General features: G+C 39.2%; 1 protein-coding gene across 1 annotated transcript in view; it reads left to right on the top strand.

The window, feature by feature from the left end:
- Positions 1-17,796, top strand: part of LOC122814494 (integrin alpha-M-like) — a 646,884-nt gene that overhangs the window by 535,074 nt on the left and 94,014 nt on the right. Inside the window, exon 8 of the mRNA XM_044087069.1 lies at positions 16,619-16,695. Coding sequence (XP_043943004.1) covers positions 16,619-16,695 — 77 coding nt within the window. The remainder of the gene's footprint in view (positions 1-16,618; positions 16,696-17,796) is intronic.

The following is a 17,796-nucleotide window of genomic DNA, read 5'->3' as shown; positions in this document are numbered from 1 at the left end:
AGCAAACCATGCCACTCTAGCAAACTTCTACATACATGACAGCCATATTTCAAAGATGTCACTATTGTTTGCCCTTTATCCCCCCACTTTGTCCGGCTTTTTAGAGATGTCTTGCAGTAAGAGGTTGTTTATATAATATATATATATATATATATATATATATATATATATATATATATATATCTGCGTATGAATATATATAATAAATATATATATATATATATATATATATATATATATATATATATATATGTTATATATACATATATTGGTATCTATATACACACACACACACATACATATATATATATATATATATATATATATATATATATATATATATATATATATATATATCAGAGTACTACAGATATATAATTTTCCCTTATGTTAAATGACTGTTGTCCATGATATGTTTGTTAAAACATTGCCAATTCCTACAGCTCAGATGGTGTAGAAGTATGCATCTGTGATTGTAGTGCACAGGGTCCTGGGTTCCAGCCTTGGAAGTGATGACTTTTTTCATTAATGTTAAGCAAAGCAAGGGGTACTTTAATTGTGAATCAAAAGGGTTGGTTTATTTAGTAACTTGTAAAAAATGTTCTTCCTACTACGTAGGTAAAACCGAAAGATCCCTAAAAAAGAGGATCTACGAACATATGTACGATATTAAAAAACAAAAAGAAACAAATGCATTATATAGGCATACTAAGGAATGCAAAGAAAATAAATTTAGTTTTTTTGTGTTGGATCAAGTAAAGGTTGATATCAGAGGGGGCCCTTGGGAGGAGAACATAGGGTATAAAGAATTATGGTGGCAGATAGCCCTAGAAGCCAATAGAACTCCGGGCCTGAATGAATACATCTCTATTCTGCCACTATTAAAACTTAAAGCTGCTAGAACATAGTACACTAATAAGAGCCATATTGGAAATGACCAGTAGATGGCGCCAACCCCCAACAAATATTTATGCTTCTTTTAACATTGTGAAGTAAATTTGAATAAATGCATCTGAATTGTATAAATGTATACATAAAATTGTGAATATGATGATTTTAAATAAGCTAATAAAGAAGACAGAGAGATATAATACACTAATTATAAGATTTGGTTATAACAAAAGGAATTTATGTTTTTAAATTTAACATATTTAATGAGATTTTAAGCAATGGGAAATTTGATTTGCTCATTTTTAAAAACAAGTGTGTATTATGATTGGATAGAGACATACTTAATATGTATAAAAGGAAAGGAAATGTTAGGTTAAGTTGTTTTATCTGATGAAGTCTTTTACTGGACGAAAACACAGTGATTGTTAAATAAAGCGTTCATATTGGAACATTACAACTCACTTCTCCTTGACTTCTATTTCTCAAATTATTAATGTTAAATGACCAAAATGCATGACATGTTTGTAAAAGCATTACAAATTCCCACAGCTCAGATAGTGTAGTGATATGTTGCTGTGATTGTAGTGCACAGCATCCCTGGTTTTAGATGTGGTAGGGCTGCTTATTTTGTTGTTGGGTAGAATAAGGGCTGATGGAGACAGAGTGATTAAAGCACTTTTAATCAGTTGTAAGTGGGTTTGCTTGGTTTTGTGTGAAGCTAAGCGATGTTAACAGACAGTTAGCGGCACCTACTCCTGCTTGCACTCGTGCTAATTTTAATTAAAGAAAAGAAAAAAGGGTGATAGGAAAGTGGTGAAATGGCGGCAAACAGGGGGTAAAACATTAGGAAAAGCATCTAGGGATGTGCAGGACAGGTGTCGGAAAGGACCATAGCTCTACATTACTTCTGCAGCAACAGCTGTGAATAATGCATAGACTTTAGAAATTGCAGCCTCACACACCACAGGGAGGGGTGTTGGCAACAGACATTTGCAGAATAATCTGTGTGTAGATTGATTAGTTTCACTATACATGGGGCAAAATGTAGAGCTATGTATCAGGCAATGTTTTTCTTGCTGGACAGATGCCTTTTTTTAAGGTGAGAGTGGGATGTTGGAGAAGGGCTGTAGGTATGTTTGGGGAGGTAAGCTGTGTAGGATAGATTGTATTTGCAGACAGACAAGACACACAAGACAGCAGACAGGGGTGGTATATGACACATAAGGGAGTAAACACCTTTAACAGGGAGGGTGGTCGGGAATCCAAAGCCCATGAGCCCCCAAATGGATACAGTGGAACTGAGGTCCCCACCCATGGGCAGTCACAACTGCACCTTCTGGGAGCATTATAGGAGGGGCAGCCTGCCCCTCAAGGTGCGTCAGGCTGCCCTCCATCTGATGCAGATGGTCATCCAACACTGTTCGGATGATGCTGTGCACCATACACCAGAAATGACTGTGGGTGACAGTCTCCTGTCCATGCCCACTCCCACGCCCAGGGGGTGGATGGGCCCCGTCCCTTGAGGCAGTTTAACCCGAAGGTGGTGCAGGACCATTGGACTAGGAAGTCTCAGATTGGGTCCCAGATGTGCTGGGGTCCAGAGCCATGGCCAGATGGGGTGGGACAGGTGGCTCTACCATTATCTGCCTTCCCAAACATGATATGATATTGTGGTTTTCCAAGAAATATTGGTTAGTCATGAAACAACACATTTCAAAATTAGTTACAACAGCCAGCGTGTATGTTCCCATTAACCCAAACCAACAGATATGAAACAGTTGCATATCAAACAAAACACATGCATAAATAAAACAACAGTATGCATTGTAACTGTAATTTTACTGTATTTGTGTTTCTTCCTACTTTATTACTAGGGGCATTGAATACAACTCTTATCTGTGATATATAACAATAAGTATCCTTTTCTGTGCATTTAAAGTGTTTTTTTTTTATTGTACCTGCTTTATTTTCTGAAAAAATATATATACTTGTTTCCCACCTTTATAAGCTAGTATAGTCCAGTTTTCAGGTTAAGTGCTGAATTCAGGGCTGTGTTACAAATCTCTGTGTTTGCCCTTACCTTACTTGGATAGAAGGAAGTTTCTATGTTCACCTGTGAGAGAGGGGAGCTTTGAGCAGCCTATATGTCCTTGAAGGAGTGGTTTCAGCCCAGAAATTAATAGTTTATTGGCCATTTTGGCCTAATTTCTATCTTTTTCATTTCCCTGCTCTAAATACCGCATTTGCCCGGTATTGAACACCAGGCAGCACCGGTCAGCTAGGGTATAACTATCCCCAGCTCCACAAAGTCTCCTCTTCAATTTTTTCCTTGGAACTAGACAAACTTTCAACTTAAGCACTCAAGCCATTCATTTCTCAGCCCGGCACTTGCTCAAAACTCATAGCAAGCACTTATAAACCCTAGCACTAGACCCTCCTATACTGTACAGAAGGACAAGGCTCTCTATTCAACCTTACCAGCCATTCAGTACAACAGTTCACTGTACCTATCCAGGCATGTCCAAAGGGCAGTATCAGGTGTACTCTCCAGTCTAACTGGTGAATCTGGGCATTTTGAGGCAATGTTACAACTGCCTCATGTACACAGACAACCCTCTCCTCCTACCACCAAACACTAATACATGTGAGAAATGCAATTATACAGCCAGACTGGAGGCTAAGCTATCTCAACCCAAGGCTGGATCAGACAGTCAAGAGGAGAAGGGAAATACTTGCATCATACCACCAGTCTCACATAGACCCATTAAACCAGCACCGGCAAAAAACACACATAAATACATGAAAACATACTTGGAGGCTCTAAATAAAAATCTGCAAAAGCAACAGTGACCTCCAAAGCAGACATCCAAGCAACCTCCACCCCCCAACACAAATCAAGAAACACATACTTCACAAAACCAGTGTGCCATGCAATCACAGCCCTTAAGGCAAAATAACATACCCAACATACTAGTAATAGGGGACTCCATAGTCAGGCACACTGATGTCCCACTCACTAGGCTGAATAAGTAGAAGGTTACTGTTAGCTACCTGTCAGGTGCCAGGATCCACCACATAACACAAGCACTCCGGTCACTCCAGAAAAGTACAAATATGACTCTGTCATTGTCCTTGGTGTGAATGACCTGAGCTATACCTCCCTGGACTACATGAAAAGAGACATGGAAGAGCTCTCTGATCTTGTAGCCCAGGCCGGTATGACCCTGACCCTGAGTAGCATCCTGCCCTCACCAAGAATGATATTACGGTATAAAAAAAAATTATCAATTTCAACAATTGGCTAACTTTCTGGTGTCATTCAAAGGGGATGCAGTGTCTGTTCACCTGGGATGACATGCTTGACAAGCCACACTGCTTCACTAGAGATGGCTTGCACCTGTCACCCTAGGCTTTCGAATACTGGCCAAGGATCTTGCCACCCCCATAGTGCCTTTTTTAGGCAAAAGACAAACCCACCACCATAAATAGCACAAGTAACAAAAAACTGAGGGCAATGCTGCTCAATGCCAGAAGTCTAAACCTCAAAATGCACGCACTCGAGGCACTCCTCAGTATGGAGAAAATCGATATATGTGCAGTAACAGAAACCTGGTTTAAGGCTCCAGAGAGCACCCCAGCACTACTAGGCTACAACTCCTACCATACATTTTGGCCACAGAACCCGGACTGAAATACAAACGGCGGAAGCATATCCATATTCATCAAGGATACCCACACCTCCAAGTTAGTAGCACAGCACAATGCTTCAGAGATCATCCACATGCAACTAACAATGGGAAAAACTGCAATTCAAATTGTAGCTTGCTACAGATCACCCACCATGTCCCAGGACCCCCATTCTGGATTTCTAGAAACACTGGGAAATATAAAAGTCCTACCAAACACCCTAATATTGGGTGATTTCAATTACCCAAACATTAACTGGGAGAACTACTCAAGTACTCCCTTGCCCAACATTTCCTAGAATTTATAAACTCAAATGCCCTGGATCAACTCGTCAACACTCCTACCAGAGGTGACAATATATTGGACCTGGTCATCACCAACATGGGCGACTGGTGCAACACAATGGAGGTCAACACCTCGCTGGTTAGATCTGACCATAAACAAATTACTTTGACTATCCACATTCCGCCCCCACCCCCGGACAAGGAAACCACGATGAAAATTTTTTTAAAAGCAAACTTCACATTACTTAAGACCAAGGTGGAAAGTTTCAAAGCCCCCATGCTAAAAAATAATGTTGTCCAAGCTGCAAAATCCTTTACTAATGCATTTTATGGGCACCTACAAGAATGCATGGATCGTGCTATCCCAAGCAAAACCAAGACTCACTCCTCCAAGAAAAGGAAACCAGTCTGGTGGACTCCTGCCATAGACAAGCTATACAACAGAAGGAGGAAACTAGAACAGAAAAGAGTAAAATCCCAAGAAGGGAAGACATCCCTGATCAGTATCAGCAAGAACCTACAATCCCTCATAGAATCATCTAAGGCGAGTTTCAAAAGAAAAATTGCCAAGGACTCCAAAGATAACCACAAGGCATTCTTTAGCTATGTCAAGTATCTAAGTGGCAATGCTCAGATCTGCTTGGAGTTAGTGCAGAATGGTACAAAATATACTGAACCGACCAATATTGCCAACATCCTGGCAGACATGTTCAGCGCAAACTTCACCCCCTTCTCACCCCCCAAAAGGGCCCATAACCATACCAGAAGAATGTAGAGCCCCTGAAATCACAGACATTCAGGTTAAATCAGCCCTCGCCAAAGCCAAAAACACAGCATCAATGGGACCAGATGGTGTCCCAGGCTGCGTCCTACATGAAGACGAACTAGCCCCTCACCTAAACACACTGTTCAAACTCAGCCTCTCCACAGGTTACATAACCATAGAGTGGTGCACAGCAATGGTTATTCCTCTCCACAAAGGGGGAGCCACAACAGACCCCGGGAACTATCACCCTATAAGCCTGACTAGCTTGGTCTGCAAGGTTATAGAGCGCATCATCATGGAACTCATTAACAGAGACATTGGGAACCTCCAATCACTGAACCCTACCCAGTTCGGCTTTGTTAAGGGCAGATCATGCCTCCTAAACCTGGTGGACTTCTTTGAGACAGTTACCAAGGCTATAGACAAGGAAAGATGGTACACACAGCCTACCTAGACCTCACAAAGGCCTTTGACACCATTCCCCATTCTGGTATTATAGACAAGCTCACCAGCCTGAACATAAACCCCTACATCACAAGATGGGTTGCCAACTGGCTCACGGACAGAACCCACATGGTAGGAGTTGTGGGAGCTAGGTCTGACTCCAAACCGGTTACAAGTGGCATTCCCCAGGGCTCAGTCCTAGGACCCCTCCTGTTCGGCATATACTTCTCAGAGGTACAGGCAAGCACAGGAGGACTATGGCTGACCAACTTCGCAGACAACTGCAAACTAGGAGCTATAATTGACTCTCCGGCTGACACAGACATCCTCCAAAAGGGTTTCGCTGACATGGATACCTAGTTTCAAATTCATGGCCTCAAGTTAAATGCGAAAAAGTGCATAGTCATCCCCTTTGGAAAAAAAACAAAGTACCCACAAACTACCACATAGGTGGTAGTCCCCTAAATACGGAAGATGTAATAAGGGATCTGGGTACCCAAGTAGATAGTAATCTCTCCTTTGATAATCACATTGCCAAAGTGGTTAGAAAATCCTTCTACGTGACCCACCTTATCACAAAAGGGTTCGCATCCAGATCAAAAGAGGTCATTGTGCCCTTCTACTCATCGCTCATCAGACCCATCATAGAGTACAATGCCCCATTTGGGATGTATCTTACAAGACACCTGCAACAGCTGGAAAGACCACAGACGTACCTCACCAAGAGGATCACTGGCCTCAAACAGATGCCCTAGTCAGCTCGACTGAAGAAATTCCAGCTATACTCAGTTGCATACCACCTACTCAGAGGTGATCTCTGCCTGACATACAAGGCCATGTCCAACCCAGAATTGATGGACATGCTCCACCTAAAGAAAAGCTTATCCCCTCGAGCCACACGCTTTAGGGATCTTAACCTCACCACAACAATAAATAGGATGTGCTGGAGGGATAGATTCCTGTCCCAGAGACTTCCCATGCTTTGGAACAAGATTGCAGTCTACATTAGGCAGACCTCCTCGTTAATACTCTTCAAGAGAAACCTTGACGAGTGGATGGGAAACAGAAAGTTTACCCCGAGGATCCCTTCAGTGGGTCTGCTAGACAGAGGCACAAGGAACTAATCTAAGGGGGTGGCAAAAGCCAACACATTCTGGCTAGGCTTATAAATGCCTTCTGGCAGATAGCCTAGTACCTACCTATGAACCTATGAACAGCATGCCAGTAACATTGACGGCAACAGGCCACCGACATTGGTATTTGAACAAGGTATGTTAACACGCAACTAATCAAATATATGAACAATAATGGAACACAAGTCTCAACATTAGGTTTGGAGAACAACATGCCCGTAGTATATGAATTATAGTATTGATCCAGATACTGGTGGGGGGAGAGACAAAAACTCCATTAACAACTGTTTATGCTTTTATTTTACACAACAGTACTTTTCAATACTCTATGGGTCTGCCCTCACTTTACATCTGCTTATGGCCCATAGCTTCTGTAGCACAAACATACCTATTAAACTGCCAGCCTGGAATGGTATGGGGCAAACTGTGACAACTCTGGGTACATGACTAGAGGGGGCTCGTACATATCAGTTTTATATCTGGCACAGAAGGGGTATCCTGTACTGCTGTTATGAGAGTGTGCTACTGGCATACTGTAACTGGTTTCCTATCTGTGTCTAGGGTTATTGGCAGCAGTGACCACTGGCCATGATAGAGTGACACTTGACAGACATGTATTGGGAAGAGTGCATGTTGTATGTACCTATCCTGCTGTCATTTGCAGGCATGTGATGGGACAGTTGAACAGTTGTACACAGTTTATTACTATACCCTTCATGTAGCTACTGCCAACATTTCCTTACCTGTAAAACCTGTGGAGAAAATATCTTAACACTACCTGACTGTTTTTACATTTAATTGCAGATTCCTTGCATGTAGATATGCACACATCTTAGTACCACTCCTTGGATTTGAACCATGTCTGGGTGTGCAAAATAACAACTAAGCTATTTCTCATCACACTGAGATACTGGGGAAATGCTGTTTCTTGTTTCACTGGTTTCTGCATAATAGTCTCTTGATTAGACACTATGAACTTGTAATCCTGTGATGCATGCATGACAGATAGTGTACTGTGCATTAATCATTTGAATTACTACAATCTGGAAAGCAAAGGTTAACCCAAGGCAATGCTGCATGGAACAAACTTCGATATATTACAAATTACTATTCAGGGTTCAGAGCTTAGTGCAGTACACACTTCATTCATATTTTGTTTTACAGCTCCATTTTAAGTCTACAACAACATACCAGAGTAAACACAACAGTTTCTGTTACAGATGTTTATTACAGATCAATATTAATCAGACAAACTTTATTTATTCAGTTAACACAGTAACAATATACCTACTAGCAGTAAACAATGCACTCCTTCTTAGTTATTTGCACAATATACTGCAAAATAGATTTTTACTCACCAGACTGTCGTCGCAGCCTCAGCAGTCTGTTGGAATGGGCTTCAATGTTGCTAGCTCTCTCTGCTGCAATTGTAGGGGAGAAAAACAAACATCATGCATACCTGTCTATCTCATCCTCAGGCTAGAATTTGGTACACCTATATCTGTGATACTTAAAAACTGCTGGAGCACAGCTGGCCCTAGCATATTTGATCCACTAGTCCAAGATCACCCCCTTCCTGCGCTTTAGGTCAGCATAGTGGTGCCAGACCTGCTCACCCGTTCGAGGGATGCCAGTAGCACTGGTGAGGTCAAGGTCAAGATGGTTCCAGGCTTCCACTTTATACTGGGAGCCCTGGTACTGGCCCTGCAGCAGTCTCTCATCATGTTTACTTATGAGGAGTCATAACCCTGGACTCCAGGATGCCCCAGTACTGCACCCTAAAACGTGAACCTTCAACTATGCCAACCATGGTTCCTGCACAGGTTGAACTATAACAGGTAATGGTTGTGTTCCCACCTGTGCAGTTTAAATAAGGCCATATTCCCACCCTTTGCTGTCATTGGTCAATTTTGTAAATATTGAGCACAGCTTAGTGGTGCGCAAACCCGGTAAGCCAATTTTAATAATGCTTAAAGGGGAGATTGTTGAGCACTGCTTAACAGTGCACATATCTGCTTTGATGAGCTGACTGCTGTGTACCATTCATGTGTAAGCATTGTATAAACCAACTAAGCATAGCTGAGCACTGCTAATCATTGCTCACTTTTAATTTTTAAAAATATCATAATAATGACTTAATTTAGTAAGTGTATATGGTTTACTTTACATGACATCCCTCTATGTGATTTCATTACATTACCAAGTGGTGTGTCTATACTGTATGGGACACTTGTGTATACATGGGTGGTTTCACATGATATATGCACTCACACTTCCATTTTAGACCAGCTACACTACCCTGGTTGATAAATATCAATTACTACATCATTTAAAAAGAAAAAAATAATTTTAAGACTGCTTTCCTATGTAAAAATAAAATGCCTCTCTTGGTACTCTAACCATGAACACCTGTATACAAACCCAGGACTCTAATCACTATTTATGTCAGCATGAGGATTTCAGCTGTATATTTTTATTTATCTCTCTGGGGTGTTTAAGCAATGCTGGACAGAGGGCCATAATGTGCACACCCACTCAGTCATAGGTGCCAGAAGCTGCTGAAGACTGGGGGGGTGGAGAGTAAGAGGGGCACTTAGTGATCTAAAAAGGGCAATGTTTTTTAACTATTTACTACCACAACATAGGTTCACTTGGAGGACTTTTTAAGCTTAGCCAATTCCCTTTTGGTGCTTGATTCTTGAATTGCCATTTTCTGACTGGTCTTACCTATCCCATGGCTGATAATTGTATATCAGCCCTAGTGAGAATAACTGTGATCATTCCATAGATAATTTAAGGGAACCCATATAAGGGATGCAGCATTTAAGAACTGCTTCTATCCATTAGTGGCATGAGGGGCAATCCTGGAGTACATTTTCTATTACCCATCCTTAGATCCAAGTTGCATTTGAATATGGACAGATGAGCTTTGTTTTATTTTTATGGATAGTCTGTTCTGGAGCAGTAGTAGCCTCTGTGGTATGTATCCACCTCTCCACAGCATTCAGTTTAGATACCTGGACTGAGTATTTATTATGCCATTTGACTTGTTGATGTTCAGTAGGTCAGAGGATGCCTTTTATGCCAGACATGTCACCTCTAAGCACTCTGTATGATACTGAGTATAGTAATAAATCTTTGAGGTGGTCCATGCAAGACATATTGTTTAGGACTTGTATTCTTTTAAGTGAGGTATTTCTGAAAGTATTCCAATTGTTGAATGGGGCTGGACATATACATGCCAAAGTGGGCATTATACAAAATGATTGACCTAATGAGAGCTTTGTAAAGGGGGGCAACAACATCTCTAGATCTAGTCACAATCAATTTGTTTATAAGCTGTGCAATATAGAAAGGTTTTCTTATGACTCTGGGCACATGATGGTTAAAAGTTAGGTCACTGTACACACAAGTTCCCAAATGCCAAACAATTGAGTCAGTTCTCAGAGGGCATTGTCATGATTTTGACACCAGTTATTGTTTGGGACAAACCTTCCTGCATGATGGTTAAGTCATTTGGGGATTTAATAACTGCGTCTAGCTTGCAGTCATTTCAAACTTAGCCGGCCAAAGCCCTTTGGTATTTCCTTTTACTTTTGAGATGTATACACCAAACAGAAAATGTCTCAGCACCGAACCCTGGGGGACTCTATTGGTGACTGGTCTCTTCCCCTATTTTGATCTCCTGCATCCTGTAAGCAAGTTGGCAATCCAGCTAGTGAAGCAAGTGTTTGCTCCTCCTACATTATTCATCTTTTGCACTGCACTTGAGTAGGGGATTGTATCAAAAGGCTTGGCCAGGTTAAGGTAATGTGGTGCGAACTGTTTTATCTTTATCCATTGCTTTGGTAACAAGATTAAAGCTTAAAAGTTGCCCATGATTTTGAGCCTTTCACACTTTCCTCTGGGCTGTTTTCAAACACATTTTTAGGGTCATGCATACACGTATGCATTCTTTAATTAACCTTCCTGATTGTATTAAATGATATTCCTTGTATACTACAGCACCAGTTTTATTTATTTATTTATTGCATTTGTTTGCCGGGAAAGTCCACTGGGCCAAAAAGTGCCCATTTTCAGTGGAGGCCTGAGGAGAAAAGCTCCACAGATATACAAATGCATACAATTTGACACAATTTGTATAGCTCAGTAACAGAGTTGGTTGCCCACGGCACAAGCCAGGCAACAAGAAAAATAATCAGGTAAGTCTCCCTTTAGCAGAAAAATAAGGCTATGTAGGTTCAAACCGGGCTTCCTGATTAGCTGAGTGCAATGAGGAGATTAGGGGCTGGGGCCAGAAGTGTTAAACTTTAAAGGGAGACTTTAAGGTGAAACTGTAATTAGCAATTTAAAGGGGGGGGGATAAGGGGAATGGGCAGCGGGTTGTATCTAGTAGTGTGTACTCCTCTTACTCCTACAATTGACAGTTTAGCAGTACAATAGCTGTTTCTATACAGCTGAGACCTACTCTTAAACAGTTTCTCAATTCATTTTTACTGCTGTTTTTCACACATGAGAGCCTGGTGGTGTCTTGGTGACCTCTCAGGTGGACTGTGATTGTCAGCTTCAATAGCTGGAGTCGCAGAGAGTGAGCATCTACTATTAGGGGACTGCAAGAGAAAATGACAAAGCTAAAGTCAGGAATCCAAAGTAGAGTGAGTAAAAAGAGAAGCTTGAGTAGATGTTGAGGGTAGAGGGTAGGCGAGGCAGAGGGAGAATATTATGAAGGTCAAACAGGTAGAAAAACAGTGATTAGGTAAAGCAGTAAGTTAGTTATAGCATAAGTAAGTGAACAGTATAATGCAGTATTCACAGCACCTAGTAGTAATTGTTTAGACACCAAAATGCAGTTAATAAATACTGCTGTCACAATAACATATGCAACTGAAGCATTTCTATAGCCTGTGTACTAAAATACAAATCTCAGTTTATATAAAACACATCTTTTTTACATGATTATCCACTTTTTTTGATAGAATTTTTAAATTTAACAGTTGCACAATGTTCAGGTAGTGTGACATATGTTTATTTAATGGCATATTTATAAATGCATTTTAGATGTACAAGCAAATACCAGGGTTGAAATGAACTGGACACTAGAGGGTTAATCTTTTTTTAAAACATTTGCAGGTACTCATGTGATTAATTGTGTTTAATTTGTACTTAAGTGATTACTTTGTTACTGTGTACTGACTCTGAAGAAGCCCAACTGTGGGTGAAAGTGTTTAGTCAGTGTGGATTTTTTACATTAAAGCTGATGGTTCTACTGATGCGGGTCTGCTTTTGCTTATTCATAGTCCACAAGATGGGGCCTATACATGTTCTTTGAAGAAAAGTTTGATTGTTTATTTATTTATTTTGATGACCGGGAAAGTCCAACTGGGTAGAAGCCTATTTTAGCAGAAGCCCAGGGAGAAAAGCACCAAAGTATTACAAAACATTTTAAGAAACAGAATTTTACAGTCTTTAAAAATAATACAAAAAATAATTACATTTTAAATAATTTTAACAAATTAGACATAATATGAAAGCATTTAAGAATAGATACAAGTTATATAATAATGATTTAATAGTTAAAGAAACGTTAGCCAGTTTGTAGAGAAATTAAAGTGTGTTAATATAATGCAAACAGGGTTTGCAATACTAACTGAGAAAAGCAGGCTTATGGTATATTTAGAGAGAAAATCAAGGGAGACAAATCGATAGAAGTAAGAATGTCAGTGAAAAAGAGAGAGTAAAGACATATAAAGTATGAATATGTATTTGTCCAAATTTAGGGTTATCGTTTATCCTCATGTTGAGCAAGAAGACAGCCAGCTTTTGGCAAGAAGCCTTTCAGAATGTGTTTGAAGGATGAGAGGGAGGGTATTTATCTGATGAATCGAGATAAGGAGGTCCAGGCCTTAGCAACATTATACAAGTACAGACGATGTTAAATTTAATAGGTTTGTAGACAGAGAGGAGTTTTTGGTCATGGATCATGACTGACTGAGAACACAGTTGTGCAGAATGTTATTTAGTGCTGAACAAGCAGATGGATTTTAGATCATTTTATAGGTGATAAGAAGCTGTGTATATGTTAGTTCGGGTCTACTTGATATGATCGACATTTCACAATGTCGACATTCATATGGCCGAGACCTTATGATCGACATTTGAAATGTCGAACATACAAGCAGACAAAAAAAATAAAAAAAACTAACTTTAAGGATGCTAGCATGGGTCCTATGCCCCCCTGCACCCCCTGTGGGGGGCTCCATCCCCACACCCCCCGTAACTTTAATATACCAACTCCGAGATTGCAGTACAGTGTGGAAATGGAAATCTTTCCATTCTGCACTGTACAGAGATGCCAGTTCCCCATGGTCGACATTTCAAATATCGATCATATGGTCTCGGCCATATGAATGTCGACATTGTGAAATGTTGACCATGTAAAGGGGACCCATTAGTTGATGGAGAAGTTTTAACCAATTTAGGCTTTTTATTGCTATACAGTGTTATAGCATTGTTCAAGTTTTGATTTTTTTTTTTTTTTTGATGCATGAAAGTTAGTAAGGATGAGAGTATCATAAAGAAGAGCGGGGACAAGATAAGTAGTGGCAGGTGTAGCTTTAGTTGTGTCAGTGAGAAAGTGTTTGGCTCTATAAAGCTTCCATAGTTTTTGATGTGTTTTTCTCATGTAATGTTGTATATGCAGGTGGAATTTAAGATTATCATCCACTATTATCCCTAATAGTTTGCTATGAGAAGTGACTTCAATGGTTACATTATCAAGAGAGGACTTTAAATTTTGTTTTTAGTTTTTTTTTTCTTAGGAAAAGGATTTGGGGGGGGGGGGTAGTAGCTTGTTTTTTTTTTTTTTTTTGAGTTGTGAGTTACAAAGCCATGTTGTTGTTACAGCTTTCTGAGTAATTTCTTGGAGGTTCACTGTGTTGTCAGATGTGCAAATGTGCAAATGAGTATGGAGTTTTCTGCGTACTGTATTAGGGAGGTCTGTTGTGTGGCTGTGTGGAGGATGTTGGTGAGAATGTTAAAGAGGAGGAAACCAAGGATGCAACCTTGTAGTACACCTGTGGTGACTGGGAGGTATGGAGGGAAGGTTGAGTGCTTTTTTACTGACTGATACCTACTAGATAGGTAGCTTTTGGACCATGGAAGGGTTGTCTGAGAGAGTCCTAATGAGGACATTTGAAGTAAAAGTTTGTTGCGACAAACTATTTTACAGGATTTAGACAAGTTTATAAATAAGAAGAAGACTGGCTTCATTGACAGTATTTATATAAATTAGAAGGGCAGTGCTAGTACAATGGGAAGGATGGAAGCCATGTTGTGTGTCGGATAGGAGTTTTTCCTACAGGAGGTAGTTTAGCAATTTTTCAATACAGTTTTCAAGTATTTAGGAGAGGGGGGATAAGATTGCCGTAGGTCTAAAGTAAGTAATTTCTTTTGAAATGAATTTCCTCCTTTGTGCAGAGGTATAATGTGTGACTTTTTCCAGAGAGAGGGAATGTGGAATTCCTGGACTGACCTATTTATAAAAATTGAGACAGGTTAAGCAATGTTATAGGCTGCCATTTTAAGGGACAGCTAAAGCAGAGTGTGGTTTGTTTAATAGGATGTGGTCACAAGTTTGAAGGTGGAAGTAGATGTGGTTATGTGTGGCTGCTGGACAGGGTTAGGATTAGATGATGGAGAATCCTTGGTTAGAGATGCTATACTATCTATGAAATAAGTGTTGAATTGTATTAAGGTTCTGAGTGAAAAGTTATTGGGAAAGGGGTTAGGGTTGAATTTATGCATGGAGTGTAAGATTTCTTTAATGCTTAGCCAGAATATTTTAGGGTTGTGTTTATTGTAATTCTGAAAGTTATTATAGCATAGTTTTTGTCTTCATTAATTGTATTTTTAGCGTAATTAAAAAGCATTCTGAAGTTTTCAAGATATTGTGGTTTTGTATATTTTTACCATTTTTCCATGCACTTTTTTCTATCCTGCATTAGTAGTCTAATCTTTTTGTCTAGCCAAATCACATTATTTGCTTTTAGTCTCTTCTTTATGGAGATACAAGTTTATTCAGGATATTCAGGAAAGTTGTACTGAATTCAATTGCAACATTATCTAAGGAGAGGAATTTTAAGAAGTTCCCATTAGTAGATGATGGGGTAGTAATGAACATGTCTGGGTCATACTTCTCAACTTCTTAGTGCAAGAAATCTGGAAAAATCCTGACAAAATGTGGGAGAAATGCCCAAAAATATGGACAGATTTTAACTATTGCTCTTATAAACCTAGAAAGTTGCTAGAGTAACATGGTTTGTTATAACATACATTTTCAGAAGGATTTGAAGTCTGAAACTCAAATGTATGCCATTATTTATTGACTTCAGTACTCAGATTATCCCAATGATTTGACAGAAAACTACAAAATTTATGAGGAACAGACCAAAAATATGAGCCAAAACTCTGGACATTCTGCGAAAATCTGGATAGTTAAGAAGTATGTATGATCTGTGTTAAACTTGGAAGGGTTGCATGTTGCTTTATAAACCTGCTGTGGATGTGTGAGATGTCTGATTGTATGGATTAGGAGATGATTACTGAGTGAGTCTGACCTCTATGGTGTATTTGCTAGTGTCTGATACTAGGATCAAGTCTAATAGAGAATTTGATGTCTTGCTATAATGTTTGGGGCTATTTATTAGTTGTGTGAAACCATATAAGTTCATGTTAGATGTAGGGGAGTTAGAGTGTATATCCAACCAATTAACGTTCACATCTCCTAGTAGTATTTCTTCTTTTGGAATTGTTATGGATATCCATAGGATATCTTCCATTATAGCTGTATTGTTGCCAGGAGGGAAGTAAACAATAGTAATTTATATTTGTTTATAATTGTTAATTCCTGGAAAGTTATAAGAAGCTCTGCTTTACTGAATTTTGGTATTGGTTTGTTGTACGGGGAACTGTAGTAGTTGTTGAGAAATATTAAAGCAATACCACCACCTTTCCTCTTTATACGGTTATTATGGATGATATTATAGCAGAGAGATGTAATTTTTGAGTCATTTATGCTGGGTTTTAAGCAAGTTTGCAGTTATAGTTTCTGACTTTTTATTGTTCGAAAATACATTTTGGTGGAAAAGCTGTTGTACTGTTAACATTTTGAATGAACTAAAGTAATATTTAAAATGGGCCTTTGTTCCCCTATTTATTTTGGATTTGTCCAGATTTCTTAATCAAAGAATTTAAGAGGCATGTACATCTTTCTAGCATTGATAGTTCAGTATCAAGTTAGCACTTCAGACCTCCTTAATTATAACTATATATATATATATATATATATATATATATATATATATATATGTATGTATATATTTGGCGCTAACAAAACATCTGTTTTGTTTCTACAGGTACACAGATACAGTCAGGAAGCTCCTCATTTCAGCAGGAAATGTCTCAGGAAGGGCTCAGTGCACTGTTACAACATGTAAGTAATTAAATGGTCATTTAAAACACTGATTTATTACAGAATGCAGTGATATGTGTGAACAACAGTCATGTAAAACTATAATTATAGTCATTATTGAACTGTAAATTTGGATATAATATAATATGAATGTAAATGCTTGTTTGAAATGTAGAAAAAGGACAATGCATGTAGATATAGACAAAGGACACCTGTGTGAAGTGGTTTTCATAAAGACTCCTTTGGAAATAGCTGTATCCATCCATGTTTCATTTTCAAAGTATAACACTGAGCCAAGCAGTGTAGATTTTGGTTTGCTGGTTTGAAATATAACTCAGAAGGTACTTAGTTTTTTAAGTGTCAGTTTGTACAGTTGTTTCTGCCTTATGGCCTAGTCATGGCTGAAAATGGCCTTTGGGACAGTTCACTTACTCACTTAACAAAGTAAAGCAACTAAATAAATACATGCATTTTAACACATTAAGCCATAGTGAAAGGACAATTGTCTGATAAAACTCATAATAGCAGCAGATTTTCATATAATAAGAAATTGCTTCAGGAATGTATAATATGGGTGAGCTGCAGGTGGGCATCAGTCTCCTGGCCTGATCTTTTTAGCAGGTGCATATCTTTGAGAGGGTGTGCAGTCTCATGCTGTGGCCATTTTGGGAGAGCAGGCCCTAGTTATAAAAAGACGCCAGTCATGCACTCTCTTAGGTTCGTAGGTTCATAGGTTGGTACTAGGCTATCGGCCCTAGGGCCTATACAAGCCTAGCCATGACAATTCCCTGGATATTTCTTCCCACAATATTTACTTACCTTCTATTCTTAGTAAGTGTGGGTGTCCATGATGTGGTTAACAAAGCAATAATATCAGCAAATTCCATCTAAAAGAATCCTGAAAGCTTGAAAAAAAAAAAAAAAAAAAAAGCACACCAGTGTAAATATGAACTTGCCAATACACTATAATATACCATCTTTTAACTAAGCAGAAAAGCATCCCACACAGTATGGCTTAACTTTTCTGCAATATTGTAAAGAATATAAAAAACACAAATAAATCATGTATCTTGTAGACAGCAGACTATATTCAAAGCCATCTAACTTATAATATGCAAAATG

This window comes from Protopterus annectens, chromosome 10.part0 (assembly GCF_019279795.1).
Source record: "Protopterus annectens isolate FY-2018-M chromosome 10.part0, PAN1.0, whole genome shotgun sequence".
In the NCBI taxonomy this organism is placed as follows: Eukaryota; Metazoa; Chordata; order Ceratodontiformes; family Protopteridae; genus Protopterus; species Protopterus annectens.
The sequence above is the reverse complement of the archived record's forward strand: the minus strand, read 5'-3'. Positions and strand labels throughout refer to the sequence as shown.